Source organism: Protopterus annectens, chromosome 10.part0 (genome assembly GCF_019279795.1).
Source record: "Protopterus annectens isolate FY-2018-M chromosome 10.part0, PAN1.0, whole genome shotgun sequence".
Classification (NCBI taxonomy): domain Eukaryota; kingdom Metazoa; phylum Chordata; order Ceratodontiformes; family Protopteridae; genus Protopterus; species Protopterus annectens.
The window spans coordinates 1,589,817,589-1,589,842,200 of NC_056744.1; the positions used below are offsets into that span (position 1 = coordinate 1,589,817,589).

General features: G+C 41.9%; 1 protein-coding gene across 5 annotated transcripts in view; it reads left to right on the forward strand.

Annotated features, from left to right (window-relative positions):
- The first annotated feature begins 495 nt into the window (after positions 1-495).
- LOC122813761 (sulfotransferase family cytosolic 1B member 1-like) overlaps positions 496-24,612 on the forward strand; it is a 200,572-nt gene continuing 176,455 nt past the window's right edge. Inside the window, exons 1-4 of one of the 5 annotated variants that reach the window (XM_044086248.1) lie at positions 496-590; positions 1,261-1,439; positions 5,010-5,157; positions 5,496-5,668. In XM_044086248.1, coding sequence (XP_043942183.1) covers positions 5,153-5,157; positions 5,496-5,668 — 178 coding nt within the window. In that variant the 5' untranslated portion in view covers positions 496-590; positions 1,261-1,439; positions 5,010-5,152. Of the gene's footprint in view, positions 591-979; positions 1,440-1,525; positions 1,690-3,024; positions 3,047-5,009; positions 5,158-5,495; positions 5,669-24,612 lie in introns of those variants that run through there. The other 4 variants (XM_044086247.1, XM_044086249.1, XM_044086250.1 and 1 more) reach the window with 4 other exon arrangements.

A 24,612-nucleotide genomic window follows, 5' to 3' on the forward strand; every position in this document is an offset into this window, starting at 1 on the left:
ATTATATAAAATATAGGAAATATGTTTATCCTAAAATCTCAGGACATTTGCCATTTTTTTTATTTCTTTGCAGGACACAACTGCCCAAAGAGGGACTGTCCCTCACAAAGTGGGCAGGTGGTAACCCTACTTAAAAATGTTATCACTTACTGACTTCCACTGCTGTTGCCAGGAGATGAAGAGACGCATGTAAACCAAAGAGCACTTTAAAGAAGAAACACTGTGCCCAGCCCAAACAATACTTTCTTTGTTTCCTTTTACCTTAACCTTCATATCTGTCTGCCTTTTCCCTAATGCATGTTTAGAAGTTATTTCACAACTTTATTTGCAGCAAGTAAAATGATGCGTGCTTATATGTGAATGAATAACTATTTCAATTTTTTTTTTCTTTCTGTGACTGTTGTGGTGTGTTGCAATAACACTTTTCCTGTCTACAACTTCTGGTGCCTCTCCCTCCCCCACTGCTTGTTCTTCCCTGACTCAGCAAGGCCAGGGGGTGGAGTTTAGAATCCCAAGAGTTAGTGAAGAAATGTTAGGAAGTGACAGAATAGTTTGGTTTTCTTTCTTTTCCTTTCGTGGATGAGTGTTGGGTAAGAGAAACCATTATCCAGAAATCCAGACTGGAACGTTCCTTAAGAAACAACAGTATTACAGGGGAAGTCACACTTTTAAAATATTCAATGCTGCCTTGTTTTCATGTTATTACCAGACATGAATTTTATTTGTAGAATCTGAATGGTTTCTGTGAGGGTCAGAAGTACATTGCAGATGCATTGTTTTACTTTTATGCAATATATGAAAAAAATATTTATTTTTGTAAACACAAGATATTTACATATCTGACTCACTAGAATACACAGTCACTCAATTTATGACTACCTTGTGTAAATTAGAACAGGTGGTAAGCCCAGAATGTGATGAATAACAGTGGAGGTGAGCTGGGGACAGCTTGAGGCATGCTGCCTAGTGCTGTATAATGACACAGCAATGAATGCAGCCTCCTTCTTAAAACCTTACAGAAATTACTTGTATTTTGGATGGTGCATACACAGTGCATGCAAGGAATTTTCTTTTCCACGGTCCTTTCCTCTGGTTTGACAGCTCTTATTACTGTGCTGAATATTTAGGAAGTTCATGACCTTTTTGCATTTGCAGCTTCATGATGAAAAAAAAAAGTTCAGTTAATAAGCCCAGCCTCGGGTACATCTCATTTGTTCGGTAAGAGAAAAGAAATCAACCCAATTCATTACTCTTTTTCAGTGACTAGTTACAAAACAACAGTGCGCGTACTCGAGGAACATAGCTCTTCTGGTCACATTCTCAGCAGAGAAGTAAAGCAAGGGGCCCAAAACGCAGTCAAAGGATTGGTTGAATCTTGCAGAGTTCTATTCGATTACACTGTGTAAGACACTGCACGTCACTGTCTAGACTTTAGAAGGGTAAGTGTTTTGTATTTTTTCATTCCTGCGATGATCAGTCTCACCATACATCTCTCATGCTTATACTTTAACATTAATGACAGGATGCAGTGCTAATTTACTTAGTGGAACATCTGTCACACAAGGAGTGTGATACAAATCTGCTCAGCTGGGCAGCTCAGAAACTTTCTTAGACTATACTTTATCTAGAAAGCTCCCATGATGCATGCTAGAAAATTTCTCTCTGCACTGAAACCTCGGAGCCTAACTGGTAACTACTGTGTGACTTTTTTGCATTAACTAAAATGTTCGCACTTTATGTGATTCCAAGAAAACTGGAAGTTTCACAAATAAGAGCAGTTCAACAAATGTGTGTGTGTGTGTGTGTGTGCGTGTCTGTCTGTTTTGGGGGTCCTACACAGATGAAGTTGAACCCCTAGTTACCCTGCACGAGTGAAATATTTCTGCACTTCTGCATAACATAAACTTTAGTTTACACTTTACATTTTGCTTCTGGCCACCCTGTGTAGAGTAAGTACTGAGAATGACTTTCATCCTAGATGTTTTTTGAAACGTAGGGATTCTAGTTTGGTATCTTGACTACCAACACTCTGTTTAGCTCTTCCTGGTCCATAAAGGTAAGCATGCTTTGCAAAATTTTCCTGTCTCTGCATCCTCTTTGTATGACAGACTGCAAAATAACACCTCATGTGACTATACTGCATTTCGTAGCTGAAAATATATACATGCTATGAAGACAATGAGCAAGTGTAAAAAACACTTCAAAATGCATTATTGGAAGGAGAACATTTCTTTCCCAAAGGTACACTGAACTTGGAGTTCATTATTTTCGGTAAGGAAGTACAAGAGGCTTTACCTCCTGCATGGGGGGGGGGGGGTCTTTATTCTGTCACAGAGAAGCAATGAATTTGATTGCCGTTTGCATGTTTTTATGTCAAGCAGAATTAAAAAATAAGGTTCTTTAAAGCAGCACCATAGAATTGCTAACTGGAAATAATGTTTATTGCAAAAGAGCCCAGAGTATGACAACACAATCCAGAGAGAATTACTGCAAGTAGATATTTTTTTTTATTTTTGTTTTGTTTTTTTTTTTGGTTTGAGTTATTGTTTTTGATGGTCTGTGGTCTCCCCAGCTCCGTCTCAGTCTGTACTGTGTTATTTTAGTACCTGCCGGACACAACCGGTCAAGCTCAGGTTGAATGTCTCTACCTCTAACAGCTGCGTGCCTGGTTCCCATGGAATGAACAAGCTTGAGAGCTGTCACTGCTGCTAAAAGAGGTAAGGGCTGTACTGAAGTGGTAGCTTAGGTCCTGCCTCCCTCTGTATTCTGGCATATAACCATAAGCCACTTTTTACAGCAAGGCGTAGTCTCAGACTGCCACCAACCTGCCCCTAACTGGATCTGCCTCATGAATCTGCCTGCCGCACCTCTCCATCCTTCCCCAAAGGGAGATGAGGAGGCAAAGCCTTTTCTTTTGTCTCTCTCTCTCTCGCTCGCTCTCTCCCTGCCAGCACCAACTCCAGTAGTTGTCTAAGCTGTTAAGCAAACTTTTTTTGCCTGGGTTGTAGTCAGGACTTTATCTTTCTGTGCCGCAGAACTGTTCACTGTAAGTATAAAATTCCCTTTTCTCTGAGGTGCAACAACCTCAGAATGGGAGGCAACATCTTCAGAATGGGAGCAGAGGTGTGGAGGGATTTGCCCCAATTAAAAAACAATAATATTCAGCTCCATTCATATCTGTTCTTCCATGTTTGGGTGGAATTTCAAATAATTCCTATCACTACAGTAATGCACACTGATTCCTCCTTTCCCTGACTGTTCATCAGGTGTCTCAATTTATAGATCAGGTATAAAGCGGTAGAACAGAATGTGACACGTACATTATGTTCTGATTTTTTTCTTTTGAGGATTTTGCCAGTGGCTAGTGGCTGTTCTTGTACTTTTTTCACACATAATATAATGATTTTATTTAAAAATAGAACTTCAGAAAACTCACAGCTGATGCTGTCACCCTACCCCTCAACCTCTTAGAGCAAGAAATCTGGACAAAGCCATAAATAAAATTGGGACAAAGGCTCAAAAGGGACAATTTTTAAATATTGCTCTTATAAGCTTAGAAAATTGACAAGATGAGAAGATTTGCATTAGCATAATTTTTCTAAAGGATATGAAGTCTGAAACTCAAATGTCTGTCATTATTTTCTAACTTCAGTATTTAATGATTTGCCACTAATTTAATAGAAAACTGCAATTTTATGAAAAACAGACCAAAAATATGTGGCAAAAATCTGGACATTCTGCGAAAATCTGTACATTTGAGAGGTATGGCCCTGTCACCCTTCCTGGTGTGTGCCTGGGATGGACTTTACATATTGATGCATATTTGGGGATGGAAGCGTTCCTGTTAAAGGCTTACACAAATTCTAACTCTGTACCAATTAATATTGCTATATCTGTGCCAGATGCTCCCATGGATGCACCAATTTCCCCATTTAACTATATGCATACTTTGTTAGTGGAAAATATGTATGTCATGGCTTTATTTATTTATTTATTTATCAGACTTGTACCAGTCATTGTAATGGGGCTCCAGCAGCAAACATGTTAAACCTAAAAATCACAAGGTCAAAGAAAAGATACATGGACAAGTCAATACTATTTAATGAATTCAGTTGTTTTCATTAAATATTAATGTTGTCTGTGTGTCACCTCTTTGAGTTTGTTTTTTTCATATTTAGCATATACATGGACTTCATGGCAAACGTCAGTGTGTCAGTAGTAAACACCGTGTCTCAGCCTGCTATCATCACAATGTTAGGGGTGATGTCATGAGGCAAAGCAGGCAGATGAGCAGCATTGGTCAAGTGGAATGAAACAATTAATTTTTTGTAATTGACTGGTATAACTTATTATATATGGCATTTTTTTGTATCAGCATCTACAATTTCTGTATGTGGATCAATGGCCCTGTGAGGGATGCACCTAGCTGCGAATTTGGTAAGGTAGTAGTTTCTTTTGAAAGAAGAAGAAGTTTCTTTTGAAATGATCTTTAATTCCTTGTCTTTTTCAGAGATCTACCCCCTCCTCCTATTCTCCCTGTCTAATGTTCCTGTGTATTGTTTAACCTGGTTTACTGACACCCAACAATGATTTCTGGAATGCTATACTGTACTGATTTTGAAAATAGAAAGGCCTATGTCTTACTTTGCAAAATCCTAAGTCTACTGATGTACCTACACCATTCATGCTAGTATTCTTTCCACCACTGTCTGTGTCTGCCAAAAGATTGCTTCTCAGTTATTTTAGACTGCTACATTCCTGCAGTATATTCTCGGTCAGCATCTTTTCTGTAGTGTTTGTATGAAAAGTGTCTTGTATTCATGACTATTGTGTGAGGTTTTCCTGCATTTCCTTAACTCACCCTCACCCCTTTAATTTTATACTTTTCATTGAAACCGTTTATATATTATTGTTTAGGATATCAATTCTTTCCATAGAGAAATGCAGGTCATTTTACCAGTATGAAGTTCTATTTTTTATTTGGAACTTTGTTTCATTTTTTCAACCAGAAATCAAACCATACTGTGAGCAGTTATCTTTCCCATGTTTCTTCCGAGTGGCCCTTCAAGCAAGGCAACTGCATGAGTGTGTAGAAGAGAAAATAAAATTAGTTCAATTAGTGCACCCCTGCAAAGAAACTGCAGTTATAATCATGTGGTAAGTTAATACAGTGTCATCAGGCCACTGGAAAGTCTGTACTAGAAATCTAAAAATCCAGATAACTGAAACTGAATTGACTACCAATGGATTTTGCTGCTGCTTTCAATGACTTTGTGTGTGTGTGTGTGTGTGTGTGTGTGTGTGTGTGTGTGTGTGTGTGTGTGTGTGTGTGTGTGTAGAGAAATAGATAGCTAGTGTCCAAGCCCTCACGTGTGTGAGAACAGTCAATATAACAGTTTTTTGAGATACCAAAAGAGGTAAAACGTATGGTGAAACACTGTCATCAGAACATGTGTGTTGGTATATTGTATCTGAATTGTATCATCTCCCCACAGCAAAAAAATGGAAGGAATGTCAGTGGATATACCAGAGGGTGCTGTCTGTAGGTCTGAACTCAAAACTGTGGAGGGAGTAGCACTGGTGGATACTACTGCAGACAATTATGACGCAATTTCTAAATTCCAAGCCAGACCAGATGATCTGCTAATAGCGACATATCCTAAAGCAGGTAAGAGAAACATTTCTTTGCAAATTCCTCTCAGTGAAAATGACTAGACAAGTATACATGAAAGAGCATAAAATCTGATAAAAACTCTTTTTTTTTTTTTTTTTTGCCCTCACCTTAGGACATCATTACATCAGCCCAGCCCCCATATCTTTGCCAGGTCTATAAGCTTCTCTCCTACCCTAGGCTTACTCTGATAATTTCTGAGGCCAGTTGTGGATCCTAAGGGTGTCCTGGGGGCTTGGCCCTCTATGCTTCCATCCTTGGCGAGGTTGTTATATGCCTTACCTATCCCTGCCCCACCTCCATCCATCTTATTTGAAGGCATCTCCTCTCATTGAACCATGCTTCCCCTAAGGAGGCATCATTGACGAATGCCCTCCCATCCAGGAAGGGTACACCCATTCCTCCCTGCTGCTCTGTTTGTCACTCGAACCACTAATCGAATTGGTGTTGAGTCAGCTGTAGTCAGGACTTTTATCCCTTTATTCTACTGGCATGAAAAACACATATTCTTACTCACTGAAAAAAATGAAGGTGAGACTGCACTTACCTCAGTAGGTAACATAAAGTGAAAATGTAAAATATCCATGCGATGTTTGGTTTGATATTTTCAAAAAAGGCACAATAAAGCACAGTGAATTTCAATAAAACATGTAAGCTTATGTTCCTCCAACAGAGACAGTCAGACAGACACATACATACGCGCGCGCACACACACACACACACACACACACACATAGGTGTATATGTACTTTGACGGGTGCATGTACATCATACCTCTCATCTTATTCACTTAAGAATCAGGGACAAAGCCAAACATAATAGGGGGATGAAGGCCCAAAATCAGGGGCAGTTTAAAAAATATAGTTCACAAAAAAAGTTAATAACATGAAAGATTTTGTATCAGTATGCATTTTCTTAAAAACAATAAGTATGAAACTCTATAGTCTGGCATTTTTCACTGACTATAATCCTCAGTGACTTACCAAAAATCAAACATTTTATGAGGGACTGGGCAAAAAATATGAGGCAAAATCAGTGACATTCTACAATATCAGAGTTGAAAAGTGTGATGCATGCTCCATGGTCAAGGCATTTATCAGCAGTACAGAGTGAATGTGTGTGATCCTACTATGAACTGTGTGATCATTATGTTGTACGACTGCACATATCGAAACGTTCACGCACTGAAGCAACCTAATCCTGAACTCAACTTGTCTGGAGAATTCATTTATTTATTTATACAATTTATCTTTGGCTGGGGTGCCTTCTGTGCGGAGACTGCATGTTCTCCCTGTGGTCGCGTGGGTTTCCTCCGGGTACTCCGGTTTCCTCCCACATCCCAAAGACAAGCTGTAGGTGGATTGGATACTCTAAATTGGCCCTAGGTGTGAGTGTGTGCCTTCTGTGGAAGGTTGGGCGCCAGGCTGGCAACTCGACACTGTAAAACTCCACTGCCAATCATGAGCAGACAGGTGTTCCGCTGTGGCGACCCCTAACCGGGAAAAAAAGCCGAAAGAAGAAGATTAATTGGGGTAGAACATTGATCCTACTGGACCAGTTTCAGTGTCAGTCCAGAATGTGAACACACACATCAAGTGGAAAACAAACAAAAATAATTTATGCAATGAAAGATCACACTAAAAACAAAGGATAGTTAATATGCAATAGAGAAAAATTATTTTAGAAGTTAGTCAGCAGAAACCACTGTGTACAATATTTACATCAGTTAAAGTAGCGGCATGTTAGGAGTTGGAGAGGAGACGTTATACTAAAAATGATAGGCAGTATGTGTTGGAGACTAGGTCATGTGACCTGAAGCAGAGCATTTACAAGCAGCTTGTGCTGTGAGATGAGATCCATTCCTGGTTTGTTTTATTATTTATTTGCTGGACTTGATCTGAACTATGAATGTTACTCACTTTTTACTTGGTAATTATTTTTTAAATTTACTTTGGTTATCTCATTACTCATTTGGTATAAGAGAATAAGTGCTGTATTATTTCTGTCTCTTGTCTCCACTGTGTTTTTTTTCTCAGGGTAGTTCAAACTAGTTTCAGGGAGGGGGTTGTTGAGCCAGCCCACATCCTAGCTGTTAGTCATTGCCTGAGGTGTATCTTGCTGTAATTACAATACAGACTGCATTTCTGTGAAGTGCTGGAAAGCTGATAGATTTGCTGATAAGTACACTTTTTGCAACTTAGGTTGTGCATCAGGGCTGGCAACTCGGCACATAAAAATCTACTGCCAATCATTAGCGGACCAGAGTTCCGCTGAGGCGACCCGTAACCGAGAAAAGCCAAAAGACACAACAACAACACTTTTTGCAACTTAATTTGCACTGTGCTGTATTTATACACTTGCCTATTATTTATAGTGGTGCTGTATTATTTCTGTCTCTTGTTGTCTCCACTGTGTTTTTCCCATCCACCCTCCCTGTTCTTGTCTTGTTGTTAATCTTGGTGGCTTTCAAACTGCCCGCCCCTCTTGTAAGTTTGTATTCGGATACTCCTTCTGGGCCTATCTCATTTCCTCACTCAATTGAGTGCAGTGAGATCATATTCTGATTTCAGGCACTCCTTCTGTGTACAAAGAGAGCATTTGAGAAGGACAACCCCTGTAGCCTCTTAATCCTGCTGTATTCCCTCCCTCTAAAAAAAAAAAAAAAAAAAAAATATATATATATACATATATAAATATATATATATATTTTTTTTTTTTTCAGCTGCTCTTATTGTAACTGTCTTAGTTGCTGTTCTGCGTACTGTTACTTACTGTGCACTTATTACTGCTTGTTCGTAGCCTTCTAATTTAATGCCTTCTGCACTTGTTTTTTTGTCATTTGTTAATTTAATTGCATTTAATTAAGCTATATTTTCCGTAATATTAATACAAGTGTGCTAGCCTGCACTGCATTTGAATTGTATTTACTGCTGTTTTAGCTGCTTTTCTGTTAAAAAAAAAAAATGAAAAATTCCTAGCTTGTTTCATGCCTTTCCTGTAACTTGTCTAGTCCAGATACAGACTTATAGGTTCATAAGTTCATAGGTAGGTACTAGGTTATCTGCCCTAGGGCATTTATAAGCCCAGCCAGAATGTGTTGGCTTTCGCCTCCCTTTTAGACTAGATTCCTGAGCCTCTGTCCAGCAGGGCCATAGAACTGATCCCAGGAGCAAATTTACGATTTCCCATCCACTCATCAAGATTTCTCTTGAAGAGGGTCAGCGAGGGGCTCTGCCTAACATGGACTGGGATTCTATTCCAAAGCGCGGGAAGCCTTTGGGATATGAATCTTTCCCTCCAGCATGTCCTATTTATTGTTGTGCTAAGGTTTAAGTCCCTGGAGCATGTAGCTCTACTGGATCTGGTTTTCTTGAGATGGAGCATGTCCAACAATTCCGGGTTAGACATGGCCTTGTATGTCAGGCAGAGACCACCTCTGATTAGGCAACTGAGTAGAGCAGGAGTTTCTTTAGTTGAGCTGCATATGGCATCTGTTTGAGGCTCACAATCCTCTTGGTGAGGTATTTTTCAGGTCTCTCCAGCTGTTGCAGGTGTCGGGTATGGTACATCCCAAATGGGGCATTGTACTCAATTATGGGCCTGATGAGCAGTGAGTAGAGGGGCACAATGACCTCTCTAGATCTAGATGTGAATCCTTTCGTGATTAGGTGGGCTATATAGAAGGTTTTTCTAACCACTTTGGAAATATGATTGTCAAAGGAGAGGTTACTATCTACTTGGGTCCCCAGATCCCTGATTACTTCTTCCGTAATTAGTGGATTACCTCCTATATGGTAGTTTGTGGGCACTTTGTTTTTCCCAAAGGGGATGACTATGCATTTTGTTTGCATTTAGCTTGAGGCCATGGTTCTGACACCAGGTATCAGTCTCCGTAAAGCCCTTCTGGAGGATGCTTGTGTCAGCCAGAGAGTCGATTATGGCTCCCAGTTTGCAATCATCTGTGAACTTGGTCAGCCACAGTCCTCCCATGTTTGCCTGTACCTCAGAGAAGTATATACCGAACAAGAGGGGTCCCAGGACTGATCCCTGTGGGACGCCACTTGTAACTGGTTTAGAGTCAGACATGGCACCCGCAACTCTGACCATGTGAGTTCTATCCCTGAGTCAGTTTGCAACCCATCTTGTGACATATGGGTTGATATTTAAGCTGGTAAGCTTATTTATGATACCAGAGTGGGGTATTGTGTCGAAGGCCTTTGCGAGGTCTAGGTAGGCTGTGTGGACTACCTTTTCTTCATCTAAGGCTTTGGTAACTGTTTCGAAGAAGTCAACTAGGTTTAAGAGGCAAGATCTGCCCTTAACAAAGCCGAATTGGGTGGGGTCCAGTGTTTGGAGGTTCCCAATGTCTTTGTTTATGAGCTCCATGATGATGCGCTCCATAGCCTTGCAGACCAGGCTAGTCAGGCTTATAGGGTGATAGTTCCCTGGATCCGTTATGGTGCCACCTTTGTGGAGCGGGATCACTGTTGCTGTACGCCATTCTTTGGATACATAGCCTGTGGTAAGGCTGAGTTGGAACAGTGAATTCATGTGAGGGTTTAGTTCATTTTGGAGCTTGTGTAAGACGCAGCCCGGGATACCATCTGGTCCCATTGATGCTGTGTTTTTTGACTTTGGAGAGGGCTGCTTTCACCTGTGATGTCTGGGGTACTTCATTCCTCTGGGATAGACACAGGCCCTTTTGGGGGGGATGGGAGGGTGAAGTTTGCACTGAACTTGTCTGCCAGGATGTTGGCAATGTCTGTGGGTTCAGTGTATTTTGTGCCATTTTGCACCAGCTCAGAACAGATCTGAGAGCTGCCACCCAGATTTTTGACGTAGCTAAAGAACACCTTGTGATTATCTTTAGAGTCTTTGGCAGTATCCAGGACTGTTTGTAAGCTCCTGAGCCCCCCAAGCCTTTCTGTGTTGGAGGGAAGCCTTCTAGCTTATCAGCGGGAGTGCTAAGCACTAGGTAGCCTATCTACCACAGGAGGAGAGGTTTCTGGCCCAGAAATTATAGTTCATTGGCCGTTTGGGAAGCTCTTCCATTTCTTTCAACCTTCTGATTCAAATGCCTGTGTTTGTGCTTGTTTCCTGCCTTTCCTGTTACTAGTCTAGTCCAGGTACAGATTTGCTGTATCCAGGACTCTTTGTAAGTTTCTGAGCCCACCCAAGCCTTTCTGTGTTTGAGGGAAGCCTTCTAGCTTATCAGTGAGAGTGGTAAGCATCAGGTAGCCTATCTACCACGGGAAGAGTGGGTTTTGGCCCATAAATTGTAGTTTATTGGCAGTTTAGGCAGTTTTCCATCTCTTTCAACTTGCTGGCTTAAAAGCCTGCGTTTGCACTTGTTCCCCACCTTTCTTGTAACTAGTCTAGTTCAGGTACAGATTTGCTGTATCCAGGACTCTTTGTAAGCTTCTGAGCCCCCCAAGCCTTTCTGTGTTGGAGGGAAGCCTTCTAGCTTATCAGTGGGAGTGGTAAGCATTAGGTAGCCTATCTACCACAAGAGGAGTAGTTCCTGGCCCAGAAATTGTAGTACTGGCCTTTTGGACAGTTTTTCCCCGTCTCTTTCAACTTTCTGGTTTAAAAGCCGCACTTGCGCTGTTTCCCACCTTTCCTGTTACTAGCCTAGTCCAGATACAGAGTTGCTGTATCCAGGACTGCTGGTAAGCTTCTGAGCCCTGCAAGCCTTTCTGTGTTGGAGGGAAGCCTTCTAGCTTATCAGTGGGAGTGGTAAGCACTAGGTAGCCTATCTACCACAAGAGAAGTGGTTCTGGCCCAGAAATTGTAGTTTATTGGCCGTTTGGGCAGTTCTTTCCATCTCTCTCAACTTTCTGGTTTTAAAACCCATGTTTGCGCTTGATCCCCACCTTTCCCGTAACTAGTCTAGTCCAGGTACAGATTTCCTGTATCCAGAACTGTTTGTAAGATTTTGAGCCCCCCCAAGCCTTTGTGTTGGAGTGCAGCCTTCTAGCTTATCAGTGGGAGTGGTAAGTACTAGGTAGCCTGTCTACCACAAGAGGAGTGGTTCTTGGCCCAGGAATTGTAGTTCATTGATCATTCGGGAAGGTGTCCATCTCTTTCAATTTTCTGGTTTAAAAGACCACATCTGCGCTTGTTTCCCATCTTTCCTGTAACTAACCTACTGGAAAGCACTAGAAAGCCTGAAACTGATACAAGCCTTCTAGCTTAAAAGAGAGACTTTGGAGTGATTATCAGTTTTCTGTATTTTCTTACTGTATTTAACTGTTTTCCGCCTAAACGCTGATTTTTCCAGCACTTATTGTGATTTAAAAGCTTGTTTTTTTTCACATGTTGTACTTATTTGACTGCCTGCACTTTTAAAAAGTTTTTTGTTTAAATAAATTGTTAACTGTTGTAGGCTACATACTAAAGTGTGATAGCTTTTCTGATTGTTTGTAGTCGAGCTGAGTGCTCCTCCAGGCGTCTTCTGCAGTTAACCCCTACTGCTCCTCTAGGCATCAAATATGGATTGTTCATATTTGCATTAATAATTCCAAAACCATGTTACTTACAAGGTACCAGGATATTTTGTCTTGTGCCATATGTGATGGCAAACACAACTCTATTGATATTTGACCTCTTTCAATGAGAGTTTTCTAGAACTCTAAGGTGATAACTTAGTTTTTAAAGGCTTAAGCCACGCCCACTAGGGGTTAAAGGTGCACACTCAAAAGAGCTGCTCCAGAGTGAATGAGCTGTTTTAAGTGTACTTTTTACTGTTTTTGCCTTATCTTTTCAAAAAAAATAAATACATTTCTTGTTTCCCGCCTTTCTGAGCTAGTATAGTCCAGTTTTCAGGCTAGTGCTGAATTCAGGGCTGTGTTACAAGTTTCTGAGTTGCCCATACCTTACTTGGATAGAGGGAAGTTTCTCTGTTCACCTGTGAGAGAGGGGAACTTTGAGCAGCTATCTGTCCCTGGAGGAGTGGTTCCATTCCAGAAGTTAGTAGTTTAAAAACCGCGTTTGCACGGTTTTGTGCGCCGGGCAGCACTGGTTAGCTAGGGTTACATTTTTCCTGGCTCCACTAAGTCTCCTCTTCAGTTTTTCACTTGAAACTAGTCTAACTCTCAACCTAAGCACTCAAAAGCATCCTACAGTCCAGCACTTGCTCAGACTTAATAGCAAGCACTAATATACCCCCAACACTTGACTGCCCAGCAGGGCAAGGCTCTTTATCCACCCTTCACCAACCAAGCGATTAAGCAGCTCACCCTACTATTCAGGCATGACCAAAGGGCAACTTCAGGTGTACTCTCCAGTCCGGCTTGTGAATCTGGGTATCCTGAGGCAATGTTACAACTGCCTCATGTATACAGACAGCCCTCTCCTCCTACCACTAAACACTAACATATGCGAGAGATGCAATTATACAGCCAAACTGGAGGCTAAGGTCTCTCCACCCAAGACTGGAACAGACAGTCATGAGGAGAAGGTTAACACTTGCACCACACCTCCAGCCTCACATAGACCTATTCAACCATCACTGGCAAAAAATACACATAAATACACAAAATCATACTCGAAGGCTCTAAATAAAAACCTGCAAAAGCATCAGAGAGCTCCAAAGCAGACACCCACAAAACCTGCACCTCCCGTCACAAACCAGACAAGACAACACACAAAACACAAAATCAATGTGTCGCACAATCACAGCCCTTAAGGCAAAATAACATACCTGACACGCTAGTAATAGATGACTCAATAGTCAGGCACACTGACGCCCCACTCACTAGGCTGGACAAGGTGAAGGTTACTGTTAGCTGCCTATCGGGAGCCAGAATCCGCCACATAACACAAGCACTCAGGTCACTCCAGAACAAGTACAAATATGGGTCTGTCATTGTTCATGTTGGTGTGAATGACCTGAGATGTACCTCCCTGGACTACATGAAAAGAGACATGGAAGAGCTCTCTGATCTTGTAGCCCAGGCGGGTATGACCCTGACCCTGAGTTGCATCCTGCCCTCACCAAGAATGATACCTCAGTATAAAGAAAAAATTATCAATTTCAACAATTGGCTAAGCTTCTGGTGTCATTCAAAGGGGATCCAGTGTCTGTCAGCCTGGGATGACATGCTCGACAAGCCGCGTTAGCCGCAAGAGATGGCTTGCACCTGTCACCCCTTGGCTTTCAAATACTGGCCAAGGCTCTTGCTGCCCCCATAGTGCCTTTTTTAGGCAAGGCTCAAAATTCAAACCCACCACCATAAACAGCACAAGTAAAAAAATGAGGGTTATGCTACTCAAAGCTAGGAGTTTAAATCTCAAAAATGCATGCGCTTGAAGCACTCCTAAGTATGGAGAACGTCGACATCTGTGCAGTAACTGAAACCTGGTTCAAGGCTCCAGAGAGCACTCCAGCACTACTGGGCTACAACTCATACCACACATTTCGGCCACAGAACATGGACCGAAACACAAAAGGAGGGGGTGTATCCATATTCATTAAGGATACTCACACCTCCAGGTCAGTCGCGCAGCACGATACCTCTGTGATCATCCATGTGCAACTGACATTGGGCAAATCTGCAATGCAAATTGTGGCCTGCTCCAGATCACCCTCCATGACACAGAACCACCACTCCGCCTTTCTGGAGACACTGGAAAACATGAAGGTCCTACCGAACACCCTGATATTGGGCGATTTCAATTACCCTACCATTAACTGGGAAAACTACTTGAGTACAAACTCCTAGACTCAGCGCTTCCTGGAATTTATCAACTCAAATGCCCTGGATTAGCTGGTAAACTCCCCTACCAGAGGCCACAACATATTGGACCTGGTCATCACCAACATGGGCGACAGGTGTTCTGTACCGGAGGTCAACCCGTCACTAGTTAGATCAGACCATAAACTAATCACCCTGGATGTCCACACCCCACCACCACCCCCAATCAAGGAAACCACAGTGAAAAACTTTTCTAAAGCAAACTTCACCTTACTTAAGGCAGAGGTGGTAAGGTTCACAGCCCCCACGCTAAAGGACAACACTGCCCATGATGCAGAATCATTTACAGTTGCACTCTGTAAGCACCTACAAGGATGCATGGATCGTGCCATCCCTAGCAAGACCAAGACTCACTCCCCTAAGAGAAGGAAACCAGTCTGGGGGACCCCTGCCATAAACAGGTTGTACAATCCCAAGAAGGAAAGACATCCCTGATCAGTATCAGTAAGAAACTAAGGTCCCTCATAAATCATCCAAGGCTAACTTCGAAAGAAAAATAGCCAAGGATTTGAAAGATAACCACAAAGCCTTCTTTAGCTATGTCAAGAATCTAAGTGGCAACTCGCAGATATGCTCTGAGTTAGTGTAAAATAGCACAAAATATACTGAACCTACTGATATTGCCAACATCCTGGCAGATAGATTCAGTGCAAACTTCACCTCCCTCTCACCTTCAAAAGGTCCCACAACAATACTGGAAAATTGTAGTGTCCCGGAAATCACAGAAGCACAGGTGAAAACAGCCCTTTCAAAAGCCAAAAACACAGCATCAATGGGGCCAGATGGTGTCCCAGGCTGCGTCTTGCATGAACTACAGAACAAACTAATCCCCCACCTAAACACGCTGTTCAACCTCAGCCTCTCCACAGACTACATGCCCATAGAATGGCACACAGCAAAGGTTATTCCGCTCCACAAAGGAGGGGCCACAACTGACCCTGGTAACTATCGCCCCATAAGCCTGACTAGCCTGGTCTGCAAAGCTATGGAGTGCATCATCATGGAACTCATTAACAAGGACATTGGGAACCTCCAAACCCTTGACCTGACCCAGTTCGGCTTTGTTAAGGGCAGATCGTGCCTACTAAACCTGGGTGACTTCTTCGAGACAGTCACCAAGGCCATAGACGAGGGGAAAGTTGGTTCATGCAGCCTACCTTGATCTTGCCAAGGCGTTCGACACCATTCCTCACTCGGGTATTATAGAAAAACTCACCAGCCTGAACATAAACCCCTATGTCACAAGATGGGTTGCCAACTGGCTTACAGACAGAACTCACACGGTAAGAATAGCTGGCTCCAGGTCCGACTCTAAACCAGTCACAAGTGGTGTCCCGCAAGGCTCGGTTCTTGGACCCCTACTGTTTGGCATATATTTCTCAGAAGTACAGGCAAACACAGGAGGACTATGGCTAACCAAGTTCACTGATGACTGCAAACTGGGAGCCATAACTAACTCTCCGGCTGACACGGACATCCTTCAAAAAGGCCTTACTGAGACAGACACCTGGTGTCAAAGTCATGGCCTCAAGCTAAATGCCAAAAAATGCATAGTCATCCCGTTTGGGAAAAACAAAACACCCACGAATTACCACATTGGTGGCAGCCCCCTTAATACAGAAGAGGTAATAAGAGATCTGGGGACCCAGTTAGATAGTAATCTCTCTTTTGACAATCATATTGCTAAAGTAGTTAGGAAATCCTTCTATGTGGCCCATCTAATTACTAAGGGGTTCGCATCTAGAAATAAAGAGGTTATAGTGCCCCTCTACTCGTCACTCATCAGACCCATCATAGAGTACAATGCCCCATTTGGGATGTACCTCACAAGACACTTCCAACAGCTGAAAAGACCACAAAAGCACCTCACCAAGAGGATTACTGGCCTCAAACATATGTCCTATGCAGCCCGACTGAAAAAACTCCAGCTGTACTCAGTGGCATATCGCTTACTCAGAGGTGATCTCTGCCTGACTTACAAAGCCATGTCCAACTCAGAATTGATGGACATGCGCCACCTAAAGAAATCCAAATCACTGCGAGCCATGCGCTCTAGTGAACTAAACCTCGCCACAACAATAAATAGAACATGCTGGAGGAATAGATTCCTGTCACAGAGACTCCCCATGCTTTGGAACAAAATTCCTAACCACATTAGGCAGAGCCTCTCACTAACACTCTTCAAGAGAAGCCTTGACAAGTGGATGGGTAACAGAAAATACACCCCTGGGATCACTTCATTGGCTCTGCTTGACAGAGGCTCAGTTAATTAATCAATGGGGCGGCAAAAGCCGACACACTCTGGCTAGGCTTAAAAATGCCCTTGGGCTGATAGCCTAGTACCTACATATGAACCTAATACACGTACTGTGTGCGTTTTACTTACGGGAGTCATTTTCCAGAGATACACATGAGGAATGCATACGTATGTGTGTATATTTGCTTTTTGTTTAATGAATTAGTGTCATATCCTATCTAGGACTGGTGCTGTTTTGCAACCGTTGTTTACTGGGATAGGCACTGACTTCCCCATGATCTCATTATGATAAAGTGGGTAATAGGAAAAAAAAAGATTGAATGTTATTTACTTGTTATTACTGGAACTTATGGATATTTCATATGGTACATTCAGTTTTTTGTTTGTGCTGGATTATTGCTATAAGGGGTTTTAAGACCTAGTTTATTTACCTGAGTGTCAAAAGAATGCTCAGTGTTTAATGTATTTGTTTATACAAACTCAAAGCCCCATGGGGCTATTTAGGTGTCTGTACACTAAAATCAGGATCATATCTCATCCAAAACTATCCAAACTTGAGCGAGTATACACACACACACACACACACACACACACACACACACACACACACACACACACACACACACGCACACACACGCACACACACACACACACACGCACACACACACACGCACACGTGCACACACGCACACACACTAGATTGCAATCCAGTTTTCCATTTCTTTACTGTTTGATGGGGAGTTGCAAATCTACTCTAGTACACAAACAGGTAAGGCCACTCCAATTTATCATTTTTTAAAGCAGGCCTGATCAGTGGGCCAGGTTATATTTTTTGTTGCCATCTGTCCTTATCAAAATGCTTTTCAGGACAGCCTTTTTTATACCTAGATTTTTAAAATATAATTGTTTGAAATGGAAACAAGTGATGATAGCTTTAGTCATTAAAATATCTACATCTTTCGAATTGCTTATTATTTTAAAACAATTTTCAAAATCCACATATAGAAAACTATAAAGTTATAATGTCTGTCATTCTTACTTTCTAATTTAAGCATGTAAGCAAATAATTTTGTGCCATGTCAGTTAATGAAACAGGTCTTTTTGCAGACCATTTTATTAGTGTTGCATAATTCCTCATCTGTAATTTCCACAGCCATTGCCTCAACTTATCTTGCATTGCACTCCATTTGCAATGCATCTTAAAGGGTGCAGAACATAACACACTGCACATTTTTGATTGTTAAGTACTAATTTTAGTGTAAGATATACATACATGCAGATAGACACACACACAAACACACTCTCTTTGTCTCTCTTACACACTCACATACACACACACACACACACACACACTCTCTCTCTCGCACGCACACATATACACACACATACAGTCTCTCACACACACACACACACACACACACACACACACACACACACACACACACACACACACACACACACACACACACACACACACACACAGCGTGTGTGTGTGTGGGGGGGGGCAGAGTACAGATGGGACACCCTATGCATAAACACTTACCTGCTTTTTCAGCAAATGTTGAGATTCTCTGCAGTTTTGTGCCATTTGTATTTTATTTCTTTGTTGAGGGACTTGAATTTACAGACCTTACACTTCCAATAGACAGCATAATAGTACCTAAATACATTAATACATACCTCTCATGTGTATGTTATTATGAGGAATGCTATTCTTTTCACATTATAAAAAGTTCATATTCCTCAACTTTCCACACTGAAAGGGTTTGTTGCGTGTTTAGATTTAGGATTTTTTTTAACCGGTATTCATGGCAGATAGAACTAAATTATATTAGTTCATCAAAAGAACTTTTTGTAAGTGAAAAATAACACATTCTAACCATCATTCGATCTTCCTAGTTGAAGCTGTTAGTGAGTGCTCCACATTTTACCCATTTGATCCACATTTTGAGATGTGGTGTTCCCCATTTTGGAGGTGGAGGGCTGAGAGCTCTGCTCACATACTGTGGACACAGCATAAGTGTGGAAACATTGAATATGATACCTGAATTCAGGTATACAGAAGGGGAGAGAAGGAGAAAATGGGGTTAGGTGCAGCATTATATGCTACAATGAACATACGTGTACTTCTCAAGTCACTAATCAGGATAAGGGAAAGCAGGGGGAGATGGCACTGTTGTCCTTGACGGGGAGAAGGCACTGTTGTCCTTGAGGGGGAGAAGGCACTGTTGTCCTTGAGGGGGAGAAGGCACTGTTGTCCTTGAGGGGGAGATGGCACTGTTGTCCTTGAGGGGGGGACGGCACTGTTGTCCTTGAGGGGAAGAAGGCACTGTTGTCCTTGAGGGGGAGAAGGCACTATTGTCCTTGAGGGGGAGATGGCAGTGTTGTCCTTGAGGGAGGAAGGGAAGCCAATAATCTCTGGTTGTTATCTATGGTATAGCAAACAGTGGCTGCAGGACAAAAGCATGATAACAAGCTAACAAACTGGGCAAACAGAACCAGAACCTTGGTTATAGTAGATGATTTTCTAGCAGTAATTTGGAAGAGTCACACATCTAGATTAGAAAAGAAAGGGAGACAAGGTAGTTAACTGTCTAAAGACTCCTTGTTGGTTGTATAGTAGTGACGACTGCAGAAAATCCAGGGGATACTGGGATCAAGCCCCATACAAATATCAGTGTTTCCTTTCCTTTACAATTGCTAATACAATACTAGGTTAATACTTTGTGCTGCATTGCATGTTTGTATGTTCAAAATCACCATCATGATGGTTTCCTATATGAAAGGAGAAATAACTGCTCCTGAGCAAGATCAGGAACTAAAATGTCAAGAGGCTCTTTGTTGGTCTTTTGACACTGACAACCCCACAGAATGCAGAGGGTCCTGGATTCAATCCTCAGACAAGGGTCAGTGTTTTCTTTCCTTGTTCCATTGTTAACATGTTTTAGTAGTTATTTACTTCTGTGAGAGAAGACTAATAGAAAGTCACTCTGTGCATCTTTTACAAACTGTTTTACCTTGAAGAAAAGTCTGATAGAAAATCAGAAAGTCAGTAAATGGGATGGGAACCTTTTTTATTTCCATGCATCGAGGGGCCTACCTTAGGTAAAATCTTTACTTCATTCTTACAACAGCAAAGTAAAGGCAATCTTTTTACTGTATTGTTTTATTTATCTAATTACACTATTTTATTTTGACAACTTTAAAATTTATTATACTATCTCTTTATTTATCTGTGTTAAAGAAGCTTATCTAATTGGTTCTTACTGGTTCCACTGTTATTTTTCTACACTTATCCTTATATTGGGAAACATTTGGTGCCATGTGCTACGCAGTTCTGTGTGATGAACAGCCATGCATAGGGGGTGTGTAATTCATAGATGCACTGAGCATGAATGGGGAGGCTGAGCTTCAGCCCTTCCTTCCATACCTGTCTTTGCCTCTTCCCCTCTTCTACTCCCACCTCTCCTCCGGGTCTATATTAGAACACCGAACATTCAAAATTTCGAGTGTTGTAATACCGACCCATTTTCAGCAAACGCTGAAAATATCGAAGAAACAGAAAACCGATTTTTTTCCTAGGGAAAGAATTTGGTTGTCCATTTCTGTTGCTTCGGTATTTTCAGTGCTGTGGTGGAAAGTTACGGGTCAGGTACAGGTAAGTGTGCGATTGTGTGGACGTGAGGGTTAGGGTGGGGTAGGTGAGTTAGGGTTAGGGTGCGGGTGAGGTAACTGTGCGATAGTGACGGACCTTAATGTTAGGGTTTAGGTTAAGGTAAGTGGATAGTTAGTGGTGTGTGTATAGTTTAGTGTAGGGTTAGGTGTAAGAGTTTAGGTGTATGTGTGTGGATTGCTGTTTGTTTGGTGTGCCTGTGTTGTGTGTATGTGTTTTGGAACAGCAAATTTTTTCCCTAGGAAAAAATTTGCTGTTCTGAATGTTCGATGTTTTAAATTTTCAATTCGTAGGGTTCAGTATTAGAACACTCGACATTTTGAATGTTCTGTGTTCTAATATAGACCCTCTCCTCCCCCCATCCTCTACAACCTCCTAAACCATCACCATTACTCCTTGATAGATAATCCACTTCTGTACCCTTGTGTAAATGTATTGTCAACTGATATTCTGCACACAGCACCACTGCCTCTTTCTGTATCAGTAATTATGTTGTACTGTCAGTAGTCACATTTATTCACAAGTATATTACCTTTTTCATTTGTCAAAAACTCTGTTCACTGTTTTTATTGTTGTAAGTGCTGTTTGTGTTTTTATCAAAATGTATGTATTGTATATATCACTGTGGAGCTTTTCTCCACAGGCCTCCACTGAAAATGGGCACTTTTTGGCAGAGTGGACCTTCCTGGTAAACAAATGCAATAAATAAATAATTGTAGATGCTTGCAGTGTATGCCTTTGGCAGTATAATGACATGCTAATGAGCAGCAGTACTAAATGAGTGCCTCTCTCTATGCAGTTTTGAAAAAACAAGATAGCAGAGGAATTTCAGAAATGTATAAAGAGTGGAATTTGGTGAGTAATCATCAATGTTAATGACCACAGAGAAATCCCAGTGTGTATGCTGAGGAGTAGTGGAAATATGTTAGGGGATGCTGCAGTTTCAGTGAATGTATAAATGCAACAGGCAATTATTGGCATTGGTTGCCATAGTGGTGAGCATTGTCACCCTTGGAGGTGCTGTCTCATCTGACCACACTTAACATTTTATGGCCTTCTCAACACCAATATTGTAGACCAGGACTGTGTGAGCAGGGATACTATATAAGAGCTAGCAGACAGGTGTTTGCCTTATCTGTATTCCTGTGGAAGGCATGGATAACCTGTCCGTTCGGATTCCAAGGTATGTGTGGCTCTACATATATCATCTATAAGGGGCCTTTTAGCAACCAACAGGGGACAGTGGGGTATCCCATGTATCAGCCTCAAGAGTACTCCATCATATGCTATTGCATGTGGGGGAACACATGGTTTTCATGTATCACAGGGAAGAGAGCAAACATAATGCACGATTTCTATAATGTAGTCCTTTTCCTGCAGATACGGGGGCCATAGACGGCACTTATATTGAAATAAATGCCTGCACGGTGACTTGGGACGAAGGCATGTGAACTATAAAGTTTATCACTCCATCAACTGAGAGGTGGTCTGTAATGCACAGGATATTATGTACAATTTGTCCAGAACCTATCTAGGCAAATGCCATGACTCCTACATATGACACAAGTATGAACTTCTTTAACAGTTTGCGAGGACTGACTTTGCCCAGAGACATCTATTGGCAATGTCAGATATGTCTTGAAAGCCTGGTTGATGACATGTATATGAAATCCACAGACTGTGACAAGCAAAGGATACAAATGTGGCCTATCACAAACATGGGTCATAGTAGAGCATGTGTTTGGGCTGTTGAAGGCATGTCTTCATTTTCTGGATTTATCTGGTGATGCCCTGCAATGTGAACATGGCTCAGTATGTGCAATGTTGCACAACATTATAATGAGTGAGCAGTTGTAGCACTGAGGTCATATGTAGGAAGAACATATCCAAGCCACTGGCCAATTGAGGGGAAACAGATGAGGAGTTTGTGGAGGACACGGCAGCAGGGGATGAGCATGCTAGATGGAGGCTGGCACAGTATGCTGTGGCACTGGCAAAGAGGCAGTGTCTGGCACATAACTTTGGCCCATAGTAAAGCATAAACATTTCAGTAATATAAGAAGCATGGAAATCCATAATCAGACTGTGCTTACCTTGCATAGATCACTCTTTGCCTCAGACATAGACAACCCAAGTAATAAACTACAAAATTCAAGGCATAGTTATTATCATTTGCACAGATGCAGGGTGGAATACAAACGTCCAATGCCTTCCACAGGGAAATGTGTAAGTGCTGTACAGACTGAAAATATTGGAGTCCACTGTTTCCGAGCACCAAAGGGGAATACTGCAAAATGCTTTGAGAGGAGCCACTGCCAGTGGTTGTATGTGGATTTCACTGGGAACTTTAGTGGTATGTGTGTGGGCATGTTGAGATACAGTCCTTAGCAGTTGTTGTAGCACTGTGGCTTGTCCTAACAGGTCCAGGGCATACATGAAATCTGTGTAGACATTATGTGTGTGCCCTCATCCATAAGATTGGCCTCTTTCAGGAGTATCATGGGTAGTAACATGTTCTTGGCCAGATGTAGGTGTGCTGTATCACCATTAACAATCTTCTATAGCAGGTGTGGCACTAGAATGAGTACTTTGACCTTAGGGATGCCCTCTCCTGCCCTTAAGCATTACCACATTTGGTGTAACTATGGAAGTGTTGGTGATATTGCATGACTATGATCATGGTGTTCCATGTCCACAGTGGACATTTTTAGTATAGGAAGAGGTGGGACAGCTACAAGATGTATGCCTGACATACAAAACAGGAGAACATAAGGAACTGTCATTTGCCAGGTGATGGCTGATGTGGACAAATATGTCACATGTATGAGGCATGCACTGCTGTAGGTCATCACACATGCAAACACTCTGTAACACCTGTATCACTTCTGCAAAGGCTGAGGTGTTGTCAGACTATACCTCCACAATGGCCTTGCACATTTGCTAGATTGCACATTGACACAGCTATTTCTTGGGGAGGGTATGCCATCTATGGGCAACACTACACTCATCTATGTAGTCATCCACATACCCTATGGGGGTGACTACATGGGTAAGTATAGACATTGTCATGCCCAATGGAGCTTGCTTGTGGAAGACATTAATGGTTGGCTCACAAGGGGGTGACAAAGTGCCATGACTGCATGTGTCTTCACTAGCCTGTCCTTGTTGTGTTGTGGTGTGTGTGCATGCATGTGCGTGTGTGTATGTGTGCACACACATGTGCAACCTGGGTGGTGTCTTTGACCTTGATAAAGTATCTGGTCTGTGCACTCCCTGTGTCCAACATTGCTACTGTACTCTTGGGCTGCGCCAGCTGTTCACTGTCGTCATAGTCAGGGTTGGATCTCTCTCCAGCATCAGGCAGAGTAAGTTCCATGATAGTGGATCCAGAAAGCTCATCATTCATGAAGACAGCAAAGCAGAAGACTCAGTACATGTGCAACCCATCACCACTACTTTACTACTTGCAGAATTAATAGCTACATGAATAGTGGCAAAATGGATAAAATAACCTTACCTTGTGCAGTTGCCCTTCCAGATTGCATACTTAATTCTCCTAAAGTGTAGGAAGCACACAATTTCAGTGTCATGAACATTAATAAGAGGTTCAAACAAAATGATTACTATCTTCATAGCAGGAGAGCAAAACACGCCAGATGCATCGCCAGTTCATACTCTATGGATATGCTGCATCTCACTTCCGTGCGAATGTGAGGATTCTGGTCCTGATGTAGACATTCCAGAAACTCCTGTTACTCTTTCAATGGATGTTTGACTAATGACCCATCTCCTGTTGCCCTACCTTCCTGACCAAGGTGGACAGTAAAATGTTCTGCATCTTGAATCGTGTCAGTGGTACCGGATTCTGACAGCATTAATATTCTTAAAGGCATAGTTATGATTAAGCCAATCAGCAGTCTCCTCCCTGAGTAGCCATCAGCCATGGAGAAGGATGGCCTGGTCCAAGACTTCATTCTCCATGTGGGATATCTTGTTCTTCCATACTTTACCTTTGCCAGGTATGGTGTTATGTGGAGAAAGAATAGACATTGTGAATATGCCAGTATGAACTGCTTGTTGAAAAAGACCATCTGTAGTGTACCATCCATCCTGTAGAATGTTTCAGGAATGCTATTATGTTCACATAAAACAAAATAATATATGGTAAGGCAAAATCCCTACATCACAAAACAAATCTATTTGGACACTTTCCTGCCTACCAAAACATGCAAATTATACAGAACTATACACTATG